General features: G+C 40.5%; 1 protein-coding gene across 23 annotated transcripts in view; it reads left to right on the top strand.

Moving 5' to 3' along the window:
- LOC137323928 (poly(rC)-binding protein 3) overlaps nucleotides 1–18,822 on the top strand; it is a 167,301-nt gene that overhangs the window by 139,571 nt on the left and 8,908 nt on the right. For 6 of the 23 annotated variants that reach the window (XM_067988039.1, XM_067988022.1, XM_067988021.1 and 3 more), the window contains 4 exons: nucleotides 1,017–1,160; nucleotides 4,338–4,379; nucleotides 6,761–6,929; nucleotides 11,700–11,752. In XM_067988039.1, coding sequence (XP_067844140.1) covers nucleotides 1,017–1,160; nucleotides 4,338–4,379; nucleotides 6,761–6,929; nucleotides 11,700–11,752 — 408 coding nt within the window. Of the gene's footprint in view, nucleotides 1–1,016; nucleotides 1,161–4,337; nucleotides 4,380–6,760; nucleotides 6,930–7,350; nucleotides 7,430–11,699; nucleotides 11,753–18,822 lie in introns of all 23 variants that reach the window. The other 17 variants (XM_067988044.1, XM_067988028.1, XM_067988030.1 and 14 more) reach the window with 8 other exon arrangements.

Consider the following 18,822-nt stretch of genomic DNA (forward strand, 5'->3'; position numbering starts at 1 on the left):
TCTTTGGATAATTTGGGGGAACTCTGCATTTCACCTGATCATTGCTGTAGCTGACCAGAGAGTGCGTAATGGTGTCACTTGGCAGAAAGTAGACACATGTTTAATTTCTCGAATACCATTAGCCCTCACCTGCATCTACAGTTGTCATCCTCCATTCAAATAAACATGTTTTAGATAAATTCTTGACCTAATGAAAGCTGAGATATCTGTGCTGGAGAATGAAACACATTCACATGTTATTACACCCAGTCACCACATTAAGCAATTGTACAATAAACATTTAATAAGTCTGAACCAGAGTAAAGCTCCCTCTTCTCTGCTTAAGCATTGGAAGAGTGTCTCTACCATCTAGCAATTTTTTTCTCTTCACACACCACCCATCTTAATGGCCTTTCTGAGCTTGCCAAACAATTGGTAGTCTTTGTAAACCCATGCCACTAGGAATTGGGTTGAGACTGCCTACCTCATTTCATGTAGGAACGTTACACTTGCCAAGGGGATGTAAAAAAAAAACTGCAATGAGCTTCCTTTTCTGTAGCATCCCAAGCTTGAGCTGTTCATTCCAGGCTCTCGGATCAACCCCACGCAGTGTCACAAATTTCCTGAGAGTTAATCCTCTGCTTTTGAAATGTTTTCAGAATTAGATAGAAGTAGTTAGAACCTTTATAATTTTGTCAAAAATTGTTTTTATTTGGGGGGCGGGTGGTGGAGGTGTGGAGGGGAAAGAAGGAATGACTTGGTTACATATGAAAAACTCAGAACATAAAATGAGTAATGAATAATGATCTCAATTTATTCTATATGACTGACAATAGATTCTCTGACTTTTTAAAAAAAAGTATAACACTGTGATGCATTTGTCTTGATTAAATGAATTCTAGGCTAATAAGGGTACTACAGTTTTACAAGTGATTATTGTGTATTTTCTCTGCTTTGTGATTGAATTTGCCTTTATTTTTTCCAGAGATGAACCTGTTCTAATGCTGTTTCTAACATGCTTTCCCTGTCCCTCCTAGTCCCCACCGAAAGGTGCCACCATCCCCTACCGCCCAAAGCCCGCCTCTGCCCCCGTCATTTTTGCAGGTGGCCAGGTAAGAGCAGATCCCCTCTCAGCCTCCGCAGCCAACCTCAGCCTCTTACTGCAGCACCAGCCACTGCCTGTTAGTGCATTCAGGTTTCTCATCTTCACTTGCATGTTGTATCCTAATGGCCACTGAGCCTTGTCAAAAACTGCTTAGACTTTGTGTGTGTGTGTGTGTGTGTGTGTGTGTTTTCCCACTTGTGTGTACACATGTATGTGTGACTATATTGTTGAGTAGCTCCAGAACATCCCAGACATGCAGCTTGTCTCAGCAAAGATATTGTCTATAATCTGAGTAACTGTCACATGCTTGGAAACCAGAAACCATTTCAGGCCATTTTAGAAAATTCTGTTAATTGACATTCAGTACTGTTAGTTTAAACCACTGATTCAGGGTAGGCCTATACCCACTTCGTTATGTCTCACTGCATTACTGGATAGTAGATGGACTGTTACAACCTCTAGTGAGTGAGTTCCCAGTTATTCAACAATAATGAGCATTTATTGAGTCATTTATTTAAATATTATTCACTGTCGTTTAAGAACCATAGAATTTTCTGACTGTGACTACGATGATTTGTCCTCCAACTAAACGGGAATTTAGGTAAATATATTTCTTACTATAACAGTAAGAGTTTTCACAGTAGTCAGCATTAGTTAAAACTTGTAGTTCTGTGACTGAATACTAGGGCCAATTTTCAAAAGCATTGTGTTAACTAGTATTAACAGTAATTAAATATCCTCTCTGACTGATATGTAGTGGTGACGTGTGCCTCCCCATTGTAACAGGTTGGATAAGCAGGCTTCTATGATACTTCTGCATACTGTACCACCAAGTGGTGGGACTTTGGTTTGTGGCTACATGTGGTTGTTACTTATTTCAGCCGTTTTGTCACACATGGCACCACATGAAAGTCAGATGCCTCCCCATGGAAACATGAAGAGCTGGTCACCTGGGCTATTTTTGTACATTTATCCACTGCTAATGGAGCTACATAGGGAGAGATTTAAGAGTAGTTCTCGAGTTTGGGGAAGATGTGGCATCCACTGGAAAGGGGTGGGGAAGCAGAGAAGAGAGTTTATAACACAAAGGGAAATAACCAATTATATGACAGTGTTAAACTATAGGTTTTAGAATTCCCACTGTGTGCAAGAACAAGATTTACATTGGTAAACTCCTGCTCAAAAGTACAGCAACAGTGGCACAAATCAAAAAAAAAATTAAGATGTTTCAATACCAGTTAACTAAAGGCTTGTGATTCCAACCTCGTGATGTCTGCAGTGAGAAAAAGTCCCGGTGATGTGTAGTGCAGAGATTTTGGGAAATGATGGCCAGGCACTTCTGGAAGACAGGTGTAACGATGCCACCCTGATATCCCACCCACATGCTATACCTGTATTATGACCATATATTTGTGTTAACCCGATTGTACCCCAATTGAAGATCACTGTTAGTGGTAAATCATTTTTCAGCTCTCTTCAGTTAAGGCTTTTTTATAACAGGCTGGATCTTGCTAGAGCAGGGCATCTCACGGCATATGTTATTAGTTAGAATTTTTCCTGCACCCTTTAGCGCAAAATTATTTTACGCCGTAACTTGCTGGAAGTGCGAGTTTATAACGGTGCGGCGAGGGCAATGGGGCATCTGGGATGTTAGTGAACGGCAGGACCAACAGTCTACCTCCTTAACCAATGAGATTTAAGGATTGAGACCACCCGGATGGACTGCAGTGGTCTTTATTCAGTTCTGTACCTGACCATGTAAACCGCCCCAACCTTTCTCCCTAAGATAGCGGCATATCCACAAGGTAAGTCTAGGAGGAAATTCATATGTTTTGTGCCTAAGGCAATGCTTGATTTTTCTAAAATGCTACATGAAATTATTAAAAATTATGTGCAAGTGAATAGAGGATATTGAAAGTTGGAAAAAGCAATGGTGCTGCATCAGGGCAAGGGTACGCAAATATTTTGAGGTACTGGTACAAAGACCCTATCACCTACATAACGCATACGTCCAAAAATATCAACAAAAAAGGCTATTGTAACAGCAGCTACATATACTGAAGCAACAGAGTTTATATCCACACGCTCAAACTACTCTGCTTTCAATATTCTTGTTTACGCAGTGTGCAGGAACCATTTACAGCCCTAAACCCAGCAGTGTTGACCTATATATCTTCAGAAGACATTATATTGATCACTGGCATAGGAGAACAACTGCTTGTTGTTTTTGTTACTGTGCCATCTTTGAATATGAGTACCATAACACTCCTAACAAGCTTTTTACTCCATTGTCATTTATTTCACTATGTTCAAGATTTACAGGATCAGGATTTTACTGTTAATAATTTAGTGTCACCATATTGTGGTGGTTTAGCACAGACAGTTCGTGGAGCAACCTTCCCTGAAAGTTCTGCTGCAATACCATGGTTGTTCTTGTAGCAAATTTGCACTACATTTTTTGTTCCATCTCTTGTAGCACAAACTTGTATTCAATGTGATTTTCATATATTTGCCTTCGTTTGAATAATAAAGAAAAACAGTAATTGTGATTAGCAGTGTGGCGACATGACTGGACCACCAGTCATATTACTAAAAAACCTTTGCTGTGACAACCCCCAACCCACCCCCATTGTGTTCTTAACTGCAATGAATTTAATACAAATAGAGCAGCTACATAATCTGTGACATGGACAGTCTTCATAGAATGTGTATGTATATGTCTGTGTATATTATCAAAGGATATTCATTGTAGTACAAAGCCAGCTTTGCAGAAAATTGGTGAAAACTCACCAAGGAGTCCTTTCTCTGGGATGAATGGATGTGTGCAAGACAAGGCTCAATAATGTGCAGTACTTTGGTGTGTTATCATTCTAACTGGAACTTACCATTAAATACCAATGTTCAACTGGCTAACCCCTTTAAATAACAGTTCACTCTCCAATACGCTGTGTGATATAGCTACCACAGAAATATTGTTTTCTAAAATAAAATTGGTACTGCATAATTAAGTGTCTGCAGATGTCACTTCATTCTGTGTTTTGTCCTTCCAGCTCAAAATTCCTACCAATAAAGCCCTATGGTTTTTGCATGCTTTGAATTTATTGGCCAAAACTTTTGCTGAGACAACATGCATTCCAGAGTAGAGAAACTAGACACAGGTCGGGTGCTTGCAGTGGTGTTAATTGTGGATGATTTCTCAGACGTGGAACTTCTGAAGAAGATTTTTTCCTTTTTTTTCATTTCGCTTTTACAGGCCTATACAATTCAGGGACAGTATGCCATTCCACACCCAGATGTGAGTTTCCCCTCCTTTTCTACCTTAATCATGACTTCAAATAGAAAATAAAATGCATGATTATGTACATTACTATTAATGAATATTAATGAAATGTTCTATTAAGATTTCACTTGTATAGTTGCTATGTATTTGTGATCTTTAGTAACTGTTTTTAACTGACCACTTTGTTATATTGTAGTAATGTTTACAAGAGTATTTGATGGAAAATAAGTGCCACACTCTGGTTATAGTTGGATCAAATTAATACTGAATACTCTATGGTTAGTGTTCCACCCTCTTAGGGATAAAGAATGTTTTGGAACAAGAGTTGTGTAGTCATTTTCCATTAAAAAGTATTCCATTTACAACTATGTTACTCTTCTGTATCTGCCAGTAAAATAAATATCTATCAATTCTAGCCTAATCATGGGGACACAAATGAGTAGAACCTCCGTTGCTTTCCACTGTGACATTATCACTGGCAACAATGAAAGAATTATATGCTAAACCTGTATAGGATAAAAAAAACAATTACATGAACTAGTCTTTATTACAAGGCTGTAATATCCTAGTATCGTTCAGCCTTGTGGCACAGTGTACACGGTTGTATATCCAAATTCTGGTAAACTATACTCAGTATCAAAGGTGGGGGGGGGGCAGGGTTTCAAAGGTCATAGCTTGAAGTATTTACTTTCCAGGACAAATAACCGAATTAGGGACATAATTTTGATACACCTGCAAAACCTGAACTTCCGTATTGAAATTATTACAAAAGTATGAACATGCACTGCATAAGAGGGCTGCACAGTGCCTGGTGGTGGTACTGAGAACTGAGATTTGCAAGGTCAGGAGTGCCATCAAAAGGAATTCTCTGAAACTGCACTGCAAATAAAAACACACATACCAGTCAAATGTGATGCCAGAGAATTTTTAAAAAGTGATCATTAATTGGCACTGTTGATAGAATGGTAGTATTAAACAATTCTACTACCACCTACAGCTTGCCAATCAAAAATATACAATTCAAGCAGAAGAGTAGCATTTGTGCTGCCCTGTGAGAATTACTGTTCTGCATCTGGTGGGTTGAAGTTCTGCCATTTCATCCACCTGCAGTTCCTGGCGTGTGGTACAATGACTGACACTGAAAAATAGGCTGAATTCTCTGCCACTCCAGTTGATTGAAGAAATTCTGCATCACCTTAAACAAAAAAAAGCACTTAGAAAGGATGCAAATATAACATGTGCCCATGTTAAATAGAATACGTGAAGCGCGTGACTCCAGTAATTTTTTTAAAAAGTGACTTTGAATGCCTATGTGATTTTCCAATCTCTTGTCAGAGGTGTTTCAGCCTGTTATCTTGGATTTTCATGATGCAGTTCCAAGTTAGAGAAATGCCCACTTCCAGAACATGAAGAATACTATACTAAGTGTACACCACCTCGAAATGCCCACAAGCCCCTCATCGATTTTGCAGCTTTATCGGCTGTAGCTCCCTGCAAGTTGCATGACCTGATATTTGTGCAATAAGATCTCTTACTACTAGTTACTTCTACTGACTGCTCTCACTTAGACACTCTCCTAACTACAGTGAAATTTAAAACATATATATTTTCTAAATTGAACTTGTTAGACATCTGATAAATTCTACAAAGGCCTTGAAGTTGGTATATTCATATGAAACTAATGCTAAAATGAGTCAGTGACATTATAGTACTTCAGATTACTTTCTGATCTCACCTAATTAGAATACTGGTTTGTAACTCTTTCTATTCCCCCACGTCCCCTGCATATATATTGAACGTCTTCAGCATAATGAGGCATACTAAGTGAGATATTTCAGACTTCTGATACTGTTGATATCACAGGTCTAGTAAGTATCTTGAACCTTTTAAAAAGAAAATGTTTTTTCACATTAGTTTAGGAAGGTTGGGGTCAGGAACCACATACCCCCTTCTGCAGGTTCATGAATTGTCTTCTGTGTCAATTGATATAACTTCAGTATCCTTTACAATCCTTTCTCTTGTTACTCTGTTGGTAACATAAAATGTTACTGTGCCAGCAGTACTGTTGTGCTTGTTGGGTGGTCTTGAGACAAAAAGGAATGCATTAATTTCTAACCATGCAGTTAGATCCTGAAAGTTTAGTGCTGCATGGTAAAATAAACAACCTGTCCTTGAGCAGTTAAAATGCTCCTTGCATCGTGGGTTTGAGTCGCAGATAAAGCTCAAATCTTGCGGCTACACTTGTGATGAGTTTCTTCGATGCCAGCAATATCAACTGCTCTAATCTTCAGCCACACTTGCAATGAGTTCCTTCAGTTTCTCAGTCAGACAGCAAGGCAGGGTGTCTCATGCTATTGGAGCATCTCAACTCTGACACTGGCCATCTTGCTCCACAGGATGCGTGCCTCTTGTCGGCTGAGTATAAAACGGCGCTGGCATCGACGTTGTGGAGAAGTCCGCAGCTTACTCACCCATCATCCCAGATGAAGGAACCTGCATGGAGACCAGACTCCTTGAGAGGAAAAATGGAAATAAAAAACTGTAATGAAGAATCAGGAACCTGGGGTATGTTTGAGCCCCAACGGAGGCTAACTCTCCCATCTCTTGTCACGTAGATATCAGTAGCTCTCCATTAAGGCACCAGATGAAGCCTGGCCTGCCGACATTCACTTTCAGAAAGACCTCACCAACTTTCTGGCTGGCTCACAGAGCCTTTGCTTCCTCTTGTCTGGCAGGAGAACTTCCCAGTGACTTACATAAATCTTCCTGACCAGATCCTTTTGATATTGAGAGACATTAAGAAAGGGTGGGACACCAGACACAATTTGCAAAGCCAAAAATAACCTCTTATTTTCCATCAAATTATGTGTTTGCCATGTTGCCGCATGGTTCATTGTTTACTGACTTTATTTTTTTGTTTCTAAGAGTAGTGTTTGTGTTATTGTAAAGTAATCAGTTAGTTCTAATTTCCCCTCCTACCCCCCAGCAGTTGACCAAGCTTCATCAGTTGGCTATGCAGCATACCCCCTTTACTCCCCTTGGGCAGACCACCCCTGGTTTCCCTGGTACGTACCCACAGTGCCCTATTCAGCTCCTTTTCTTGGCACCTCTGTTTTTTCTCTACTTTTCTCTCTCTCTTGTAGTTTTAAGTTTTTTTTGGAATGGATATATACTCAGTGCTTCAGGGTTTAATACTAAGCTTTCTTAACTAGCAAATTTGTAAGATAAAGCCTAATTTATTTCTATCATTCTTCTTGCTTTTGACTGAAAGAAAGTGAATGTGTAGTTTGGATGTGGATCAGTTTCTCATAGTATTTTAATATACTTCAGTTAAATCATTAATCCAACAGCATCTTTGCTCTTTTTAGTCTCAGTACGGCGAACAACTCTTCAATAAATGTTAAAATAATTTCATGTTATTGTATGAAAAATTGCACCAAGTGGCAGAATATGTAATGACTGTTTCCATGTTTGAACAAGTAAATGTAGGGAAGTGCTTTCCATAAAGATTTTTGAGCATCTATTCAGCAAAGGGTTTAATTTCTGAATTTACAAAGAAAAACTGGATGGTCACTTCACAACTATATTAGTGACCTGAAGGTAATTTGCAACCTATAACGTAAAGCAGCTACGCACATTTGTAATGATTTTCACAAAGATCTTTCAAATTGTACATGTCTGATATACAAAATAATTTCCCTTGGGAATAACAATGGAAGGGAAAATAATTATTCTTGCACTCTGTAATACCAGAGCAAAAAATCTCCTAATCCAGTTGGATGTGGCAGCAGGAGCAATGTACATAAACAGCACATTGACTCAAGTTCAAGTATCGCCTACCCTTCTTGTGCCCCTAAACCATCTGCATTAAGGTGCACTTCAATTTTCCAGCCTTTTAAGCTTCAGCTTGTCAGAGGCAAGAATAGTCAGAAGAATTGAACATCTTACTGAGCATTCAAGTCCAAAATGGGCAAGAATGCCAGTATTGGAGAGCCCAGTGTATCAAACTCCCAACCAGAGTGTTGCCATTTTCATCAGTTGTTTAGTTAATGTTCAGACTCTTTTATATAATTTGCTCAGTGAAACAACTTACCTGGGGCTACTATAAATGGGCTCTGCATCTTTGAAGCGAGGGAAAAAAATAAAAGGAAGAGGAGCATAAAAATAGATGGAAAGAACCACATGATCAGAGCTGCATCTGATGCAAACCATGAAGTCAAAGACTATCCTCTCACTTTAAGGTGAAGGAGCAAGCATGTTGGCAGGAACAAAAGTGGGTGTGAATACTAAAAAAGGTTGTTAGAAAAACTAACTGCCATGGTAAGAAACTAAATACACTTAGCTTTATATGTGATACCATTCTGTCTTTGTACACACCGATAGACAGGAAATCCTGTTGTATGCATTATTAAGTGTCTTACAGGTGCAAAGGAGTAGCCAAATAAGGTACATGAATGACTTGGAGTGTGCTGCATGTTTAGCTGGGTATTCCAAAATCAAGAATGATGCCTGGAAGGTATTGCAGTACAGTGAAAAGACATATATTGGCTAATTTGATTGTACTTTGACCGCCAGGATCTTTGCTCAGTGCAGATGTACAGAAGTTTCCCATAATGAGACTTTCCAATTTATGTACAATTCTAATGGAGGTTTGAAGCATTACAACTGGTAAGCGTATGCTAGAAGCAAAATGAAAACTGCAATCTTAATGGCCATCAGCAAGAAGACATCACCTTCACCAAGCTGCTCTGGCTTTATACTCCAGTCTCCAAAGGGAGAAACTACAGCTAGTGGGATCTGGAAATGATCATACAGGAGGCTGCAGTTTGTTTCAGTCCTGCTTTGCACAGAGATTATATGCATTGCATCTTTCTGTTTGATGTTTTAAGAATCTGATAATTAGTTGTCCATCCTGATGTGCCAATAGAATCATAGAACTTTACAGCAGAAGGAGGCCATTCGGCCTATTGCACCTGTGCCAATTGTTTGAAGGAGCTATCCACTTAGTCCCATTGCCCTTTCTCCAGACCCTTTAAAATTTTTCTATGTCAAATACTTAAAAAGCTATTATGGTTTCTATTTCTGCCACTGTTCCTGGTAATCATATAATGGATTACTCTGAATGCAATAACTGTTACATAGATAGATCCTGATGTAAAAGCTTCAGCAGAAACCCATTGAGACCACAGTGGATTAATGATTTAAATGTTTACACTAATGTGTAGATGACACACACAGTCAGAAGCTAGATAAATATTGACTGTTACACTTGATAGCAATTGGGATAATCAGTCCTTCTCATTATTGTACTTCATATTAAGATCCTCTCTGTCACTGACTAACTGCCTCATCTGTGGGGTAATTATATGGAAATGTGCATAGTTCAAAATTAAGTAGAATACATCTCAACTTTGGGCTTTCTCCCAGCATGCTTTACTTGTGCTTACCATCTTCCATGAGCAAGCTTGCACCTCTCATGAGCTTAAAAGGAAGGTAGTGTAGCTCAAGGCTGGCAATTTACCTCTTTACTGCTGGGTTTTACTGGAAATAGTACACTGTAGACTGCTGATCTCTCCAATGTTGAAAAACACCACATATATACTTCAGCCCAACTACTAATAATTTATCAAGAAAGAAATATACACAGAAGCAAGTTAGATCAAATAGAACAGCAAGGCATGACTTAATAATCTTTAATATGTTAAACAGTATTCTGAGATTGAAGCAATTTTTGAAGATCTTTTTTAACATTCCTAAAATGAGGGTGAGGTGAATGTAAGCATGGGCACTAGGGCACCATGGAGTTCCGTCTTAGCATGTAACATGAATATGTAACTCAAACAAGTGAACTAAATATGAACAGCTATCTCAAGGTCTTTGTATCAAAAGAAACCTTTGTCAAAAGTGTTAATTTTGATACATCTGCCCTCCTAGCAAGGTACCCCAATGAGACAGGATTACAGTTAATCTGTTCCTTTCAGTTCGTGTGCATATATTATCCTGGTGAGACTCTCTGCAACTAATGTAAGCAAATCTGAGCCATCAACTTCAAAGCTAACACCTATACTCCAGCTAGTAGCTGTGTATTTGCTTTAGCTGCAAACTCCAGCCAAAAGGATTATGGACAACTTAAACAAAATTGTAGCCATGACATCCATTTTATTAAAAAATCCCAGCACCTTGGCCTCACTACAATTTTACATGAAAAAAATATAAGATTTTATAAACTGAAGGATTTGCTGTTCTGTCACCAGGACTACCAGACAAATCACAGCTAGTAATAGTTTTAATAATGCACAAGATGTGTGGACTGGTGTCCAGTGCAGAGCATTTGAATTGCTGGCTTTGACAGATACCACAGCCCTGCTTCTGTTGACTTTCAGCAATTCTTAGCAAGGCCATTAGATGAAGCATTTCAAAGCAGCTGAGTGCCCCATCTTTGAAAGAGCAAGAGATAAAAGAAAGGACTTATCTTGCATGTAGAAGCCTTCATATCAACCAAAGATCTGCATTGAAAGTGGCCATAAAATTGTCCAAGAACCATTTTATTCCTCCACATTTCCCCCCGTCCCCACCACCGTACCTCTTTGAAAATGGAAACATGGCACCAATTGGTCATCTAAAAGCATAAAAAGGACATATACAGAACATTTTTTAAAAAAATAAACAGGGAGCTGATCAGTTTAAAATCAGAATTCATCTGAAAATTCTGTATTGTAACTTCAAAATTTTTTGCAATTCTATTTCTCTCATCGTAAATATTTTGTTCATTGGTTTCTCTGCGTGGCACATATGACGTGCATTTTTCAGCATTAAAACTGAAGGAAGTACATTGTGCATATGGTGTAAATTTTTTAGAGGATGAATTTCAGATATTAGAAGTCCAAAGCAATTTTAGTTTACATGCTTATTTGTAATTCATCTTACCATCTGTTTTATGCAAGAGCCACAAAGTGCAGCCATGAACTGAAATCAACAAATAACTTGTGCTGTTGCCTGCATACACCGTTGAGATATTTCTTCATGATCTAGCTTAAAACCACTTTATGCTGGGAAAGTGAAGCTAAAATTTACCAACTCATGCTGTCTTTTTTTTCAATACCAATAAACATCTCGAGTCTACTCCGAAGACATTTTAAAAATACTTCTGTGAAAATCATGAAATGTGAGTCTGGTTTGCATGTAGCAAGAGAAACTGGTCAAAGATCAATTTGTCATTGTGAGTGATAAATCAAATCTGAGCACTAATTCGTTTGTGCAAGGTGAGAGGACTGCATTGTTGTTAGCGCACACTTGTAATCCATTGCTAATCACTTGTTCCTCATATTTTCATAGGTTTGGATGCCAATCCCCCGGCCAGTACTCATGAACTCACCATTCCCAATGATGTAAGTGACCTCCTTTGGGTAAAGGCACCATTTTGAAATTTCTGATTATAACAACATTGTATCTGTCTTGGTGCTGATGTCAACTACTCCTCCAAGATTGTTTTGGTTTCTCCCTCTTTCGGTCCCCATAAAATACATTATTCCCAAACCAACACGACGGACAAGTGACCCACTGCAAGGTTTCTGCAAATGCAACACAAACTGGCTTCTAAGAGATGCACAGGAGTGGCCAGAGGTGATCTACTGCTGATTTTACCTTCTGCTTTCATGGGCAAGCACGAAGCTTCCCAACAGTATCTCCCTCTGATTGACAAGATGGCCAAGTTTCAGAACATATAATCAGAGGTCTTTTCATATGGTTCAGAAGCTATACTCTATCAGCTGTTCCTCAGACAGGCTCAGCTGTTCCTCAGACAGGCATAGCAAGATGAGGTACATGCAAAGGAAGATGAGATGGAAATATTTTAATGGGATAACTGGAAGGAATTAGCTCACTATACTGCACTCTGCCACTTTTGTAAAAAAAAATTTTAAAATAAGTCTAGGTTTTATATTTAGCCTAAATTGGATTTTTTAAAAATTTATACATACATAAGAAATAGGAGCAGGAGCAGGCCAATCGGCCCCTCGAGCCTGCTCCGCCATTCAATAAGATCATGGCTGATCTGATCCTAACCTCAAATCTAAAGAACACAAGAAATAGGAGCAGGACCCGGCTACTCAGCCCCTGGGCCCGCTCCGCCACCCACAGGGCCTTGACCGATCTGAACTCAGCTTCATGTCCAATTTCCTGCCCGCTCCCCGTAACCCCTAATTTCCTTTACTTCGAGGAAACTGTCGATTTCTGTTTTAAATTTATTTAATGATGTAGCTTCCACAGCTTCCTGGGGCAGCAAATTCCACAGACCTACCACCCTCTGAGTGAAGAAGTTTCTTCTCATCTCAGTTTTGAAAGAGCAGCCCCTTATTCTAAGATTATGCCCCCTAGTTCTAGTTTCACCCATCCTTGGGAACATCCTTACCGCATCCACCCGATCAAGCCCCTTCACAATCTTATATGTTTCAATAAGATCGCCTCTCATGCTTCTGAACTCCAATGAGTAGAGTCCCAATCTACTCAACCTCTCCTCATATGTCTGCCCCCTCATCCCCGGGATTAACCAAGTGAACCTTCTTTGTACTGCCTCGAGAGCAAGTATGTCTTTTCTTAAGTACGGACACCAAAACTGTATGCAGTATTCCAGGTGCGGTCTCACCAATACCTTGTATAACTACAGCAATACCTCCCTGTTTTTATATTCTATCCCCCTAGCAATAAAAGCCAACATTCCGTTGGCCTTCTTGATCACCTGCTGCACCTGCATACTAACTTTTTGATTTTCTTGCACTGGGACCCCCAGATCCCTTTGTACTGCAGTACTTTCCAGATAAGATAATAACTTGCTCTCTGATTTTTCCTGCCAAAGTGCATAACCTCACATTTTCCAATATTGTATTGCATCTGCCAAATCTCCGCCCACTCACCCAGCCTGTCTGTATCCCCTTGTAGGTTTTTTATGTCCTCCTCACTCTCTACTTTCCCTCCCATCTTTGTATCATCTGCAAACTTCGATATGTTACACTCGGTCCCCTCCTCCAAATCGTTAATATTGATTGTAAAGAGTTGGGGACCCAGCACCGACCCCTGCGGAACACCACTGGCTACTGGTTGCCAGTCCGAGAATGAACCATTTATCCCAACTCTCTGCTTCCTGTTAAATAACCAATCCTCCACCCATGCCAGAATATTACCCCCAATCCAGTGATTCTTTATCTTGAGCAATAATCTTTTATGTGGCACCTTGTCGAATGCCTTCTGGAAGTCTAAATACACTACGTCCACTGGTTCCCCTTTATCCACCCTGTACGTTATGTCCTCAAAGAACTCAAGCAAATTTGTCAGACATGACTTCCCCTTCGTAAAGCCATGCTGACTTTGTCCTATTAAATTATGTTTATCCAAATGTTCCGTTACTGTCTCCTTAATAATAGACTCCAAAATGTTACCCACCACAGATGTTAGGCTAACTGGTCTATAATTTCCAGCCTTCTGCCTACTACCCTTTCTAAATAAGGGTGTTACATTAGCAGTTTTCCAATCTGCCGGGACCTTTGCCGAGTCCAGAGAATTTTGGAAAATTATTACCCAAGCATCCACAATCCCTACTGCCACTTCCCTCAAGACCCTAGGATGGAAGCCATCAGGTCCAGGGGATTTATCCGCCTTGAGTCCCATTAATTTACTGAGTACCAATTCCTTAGTGATTTTAATCGTATTGAGCTCCTCCCTCCATAGAGCCCCCTGTTTGTCCAGTGTTGGGATATTCTTAGTGTCCTCTACTGTAAAGACTGAAACAAAATATTTGTTCAGCATTTTTGCCATCTCCATGTTTCCCACCATTGATTTCCCGGTCTCATCCTCTCAAGGACCTACGTTTGCCTTAGCCACCCTTTTTCTTTTTATATAACTGTAGAAACTCTTGCTATCTGTTTTCATATTTTTTGCTAATTTATTTTCATAATCTATCTTCCCTTTCTTAATCAATCCTTTAGTTACTTTTTGCTGTCTTTTGAAGACTTCCCAATCTCCTATCCTCCCACTAAGTTTGGCTACCTTATGTCCTTGTTTTTAGTCGGATACTATCCTTAATTTCTATACTTAGCCACGGATGGCTGTCATTTCTTTTACACCCTTTTTTCCTCAGTGGAATGTATTTTTTTTGAAAGTTGTAAAATAACTCCTTGAATGAACACCACTGCTCATGTACCGTCTTACCCTTTAATCTATTTTCCCAGTCCACTTTAATCAATTCCGCTCTCATACCATCATAGTCTCCTTTATTCAAGCTCAGTACGCTTGTTTGAGAACCAACCTTCTCACCCTCCAATTGGATATGGAATGTAACCTGTTATGGTCACTCATTCCAAGGGGATCCTTAACTAGGACATTATTAATTAATCCTGGCTCATTACACAGGACCAGGTCCAAGGTTGCTTGCCCCATTGTAGGATCAGTTACATACTGCTCAAGAAATCCATCCCTAATACACTCTTCCTCAAGGCTGCCCTGCCCAATTTGATTTGTCCAGTTAATATGATAGTTAAAATCCCCTATAATTATAGCTGTTCCCTTATTACATGCCTTGACTATTTCCTGATTAATACTTCTTCCAGCAGAGTTGCAACTATTAGGAGGCCTATATACTACGTCCACTAGTTTTTTTTCCCCTTATTATTCCTTATCTCTACCCAAACTGTTTCATTATCCTGATCCTTTGTCCCAATATCATTTCTCTGTATTAGTGATTCCTTCTTTATTAACATAGCCACCCCACCTCCCCTTCCTTCCTGCCTGTCCTTCCTGATTGTTAAATATCCTGGCATATTTAATTCCCAGTCGTTGTCACCCTGCAGCCATGTTTCTGTAATGGCCACAAGATCATACCCATACGTAGTTATTTGTGCCGTTAACTCGTCCATTTTGTTGAGAATGCTACGTGCATTCAGATAAAGAACTTTCAAATATGCTTTGTGACACTTAGTTCCTGCTTTTTCCTTTTTTAACACTTTACCTTTTACTCCATACCTTCTGTCCCTTCCTGACACGCTTTCCTCTGTCTCCCTGCTCAGGTTCCCAACCCCCTGCCACTTTAGTTTAAACCCTCCCCAACAGCACTAGCAAACACTTCCCCCTCGGACAGCGGTCCCGGCCCTGCCCATGTGCAGACCGTCCGGTTTGTACTAGTCCCACCTCCCCCAGAACCGGTTCCATTGCCCCAGGAATTTGAATCCCTCCTCCTTGCACCACTCCTCTAGCCACGTATTCATTTGAAATATCCTCCTATTTCTACTCTGACTAGCACGTGGCACTGGTAGCAATCCTGAGATTACTACCTTTTGAGGTCCTATTTTTTAATTTACCTCCTAACTCCCTATATTCTGCTTTTAGGGCCTCATCCCCTTTTTTACCTATATCATTGGTGCCTATGTGCACCACGACAGCTGGCTGTTCGCCCTCCCCCTCCAAAATGTTCTGTAGCCGCTCCGAGACGTCCTTGACCCTTGCACCAGGGAGGCAACACACCATCCTGCAGTCTTGGTTGCGGCCGCAGAAACGCCTGTCTATTCCCCTTACAATTGAGTCCCCTATCACTATAGCTCTTCCACTCTCTTTCCTCCCAGCCTGTGCAGCAGATCCACCCATGGTGCCAGGAAGTTGGCTGCTGCAGCCTTCCCCTGATAAGTCATCCCCCCCCCCAACAGTATCCACAGTGGTATATCTGTTTGAGAGGGGGATGGCCACAGGGGACCCCTGCACTACCTGCCTGCACCTCTTACTCTGCCTGGTCACCCATTCACCTCCTGCCTGTACACCCTTTACCTGCGGTGTGACCAACTCACTAAACGTGCTATCCACGTGGTTCTCAGCATCGCGAATGCACCAGTATGTATCCATCCGCAGCTCCAGTGCCGCAATGCGGTCTGTCAGTAGCTGCAGCTGGATACACTTCCCGCACACATGTCGTCAGGGACACAGAAAGTGTCCCTGATTTCCCACATAGAGCAGGAGGAGCATGCCACGGGGCCGAGCTGTCCTGCCATGACTTACCCTTTAATTGATTTAAATTAAATGGATCCCACCAATCACACTGGAATTAAGTGATATACTCAAGGGCCCCTGCTTAACAGTCGTCCCCGCTACACACAGAGACCGTAGTAACCACAAAATAAAGTTTAGAAAAATTGAGAGAAAATACTCACCAACCAATCACTTACCTGCTTTTTGGTGACGTCACACTACGAATACTTCTTGCTTCCCTCTCCCAGAACCTGGATTTGTAAACCCCCTCGGGGCTCGCCGTTGGTACGGGGGCTCGCCGTTGGTACGAGGGCTCGCCCCCTCGGGGCTCGCCGTTGGTACGGGGGCTCGCCGTTGGTACGGGGGCTCGCCGTTGGTACGGGGGCTCGCCGTTGGTACGAGGGCTCGCCCCCTCGGGGCTCGCCGTTGGTACGGGGGCTCGCCGTTAGTACGGCCGCTCGCCCCCTCGGGGCTCGCCGTTGGTACGGGGGCTCGCCCCCTCGGGGCTCGCCGTAGGTCCGCCGCCTCGCCACTCTTATTTTAAATAAAAATATCATCTGCATTAATTGGTAATTTTGAAGACTGCGTTAGTCTTCATGTCTCGTGGCCTCAAAAGTGAATGCAGTATATATAATTTTGTTTGCAATAAAAAAAGTATTCAATCTATTTCTAACTAATTTTAAAAAAAATTCCATGCTGCATGTCAGGAGGATAATATTTTATATGAAGTAAATGGCAAAACGAAAAACGACATGCATATCCATCCTGACCCTTACTAAGAGAGTGCATGGAATAAAATTTGAAAAGCAAAATATAATTCTTTATACAAGTTGTCACCTGGAAATATGAAAAGGTTTATGAATGGTCTTGTAGTACCCTTTCACGACTCAGGTAATAATCCTATGTTGCTTATTGTAAAACACAACATTTCATTGGGTCCACTTGGCGCCCTGGGTATGCATGAGAACATCATATTTGTGAAGCATCAAGAATAGTACACAATTAATCCACTTAAAATATTGAATCAGCTGTTGTATTAAATTGCAACTACAAAGTTTAAGTCAACTGATTCTCAGCTGCGTAACTACCTGCATCTGAGTGTGTCTCAATTGTACATTTGTATGGTATTGGTCAGATACTTCATGAAAGAATACAGTTAAAATTGTAATGTTTCTATTGCTTTTAAAAATGTGGAAATGCAGACAACTGATATACACATTTCTACTGCAGATTGTTTATACAGATCATCAATATACTTCAATATGCATGCTGCAGAGCACTGAAATGGAATTTAATTCCAACATTATTGTTACATTGAAACTGCAGCACAGAAACAGGCCATTCGGCCCAACTAGTCTATGCCGCTGTTTATGCTCTACACAAGCCTCCTCCCTACTGCATCTAACCCCACCAGAATACCCATTTATTCCTTCCTCCCTTGTGCTTATCTAACTTCCCCTTAAATGCATCTATGCTATTTGCCCCAACCCTGTGGTAGTGTTCCACATTCTTACCACTCTTTGGGTAGAGAAGTTTCTACTGAATTCCCAATTGGATTTATTAGTGACTATTTTATATTTATGACTTCTAGTTTTGGACTCCCCCAAAACATTTTTGCTACGTCTACCCTATCAGGTCATCCCTCAGCCTTCTATTTTCAAGAGAAAAGAGCCCCAGCCTGTTCAGCCTTTCCTGATCAGGATATTCTCTCAGTTCATCCTTGGTATCATCCTTGTGAATCTTTTTTGCACCCTCCCGAATGTCTCTGTCCTTTTTATAATATGGGAGACCAGAACTGTTCACAGTACTCTGTGTGGTCTAACCAAGGTTCTGTACAAGTTTAATATAACTTCTTTGTTTTTCAATTCTATCCCTTTAGAAATGAACCCTAATACTTGATTTGCCTTTTTTAATGTTATTAACCTGTGTCGCTGCTTTGTTATTTGTATATCTTTACCCTAGTTCCCCTTGCCCCTCTATCCCGCTTAGACTTTTATCATCCAAGCAGCACGTGGCCTCGTTATTCTTCCCACCAAAATGCACCACCTCACATTTATCTATATTGAAATTCATTTGCCAATTACACGCCCATTCTGCCAGTTTATTAATGTCCTCTTGCATTTTGACACATTCTTCGTATTAACTACACCCCCTAATTTGGTGTCATCCTCAAATTTTGAAATTGTACTTCTGATACCCGAATCCAAATTGTTAATGTAAATTGTGAGTGAGAGTGGTCTCAGTACTGAGCCCTGTGGAACACCACTTCCCACCTTTTGCTCAGTCTGAGTAGCTACCCTTAACCCCATCTGTTTTTTGTTTTGTAGTCAGCTTGCTATCCATTCTGCTACCTGTCCCCTGACTCCACATGCTCTGTTTTGAAAATCCAAATATATTACATCCACTGCATTACCCTTGTCTACTCTTTGTTACTTCAAAGAATTCAATAAGG

The sequence above is a fragment of the Heptranchias perlo genome, chromosome 7 (assembly GCF_035084215.1).
Source record: "Heptranchias perlo isolate sHepPer1 chromosome 7, sHepPer1.hap1, whole genome shotgun sequence".
NCBI lineage: Eukaryota > Metazoa > Chordata > Chondrichthyes > Hexanchiformes > Hexanchidae > Heptranchias > Heptranchias perlo.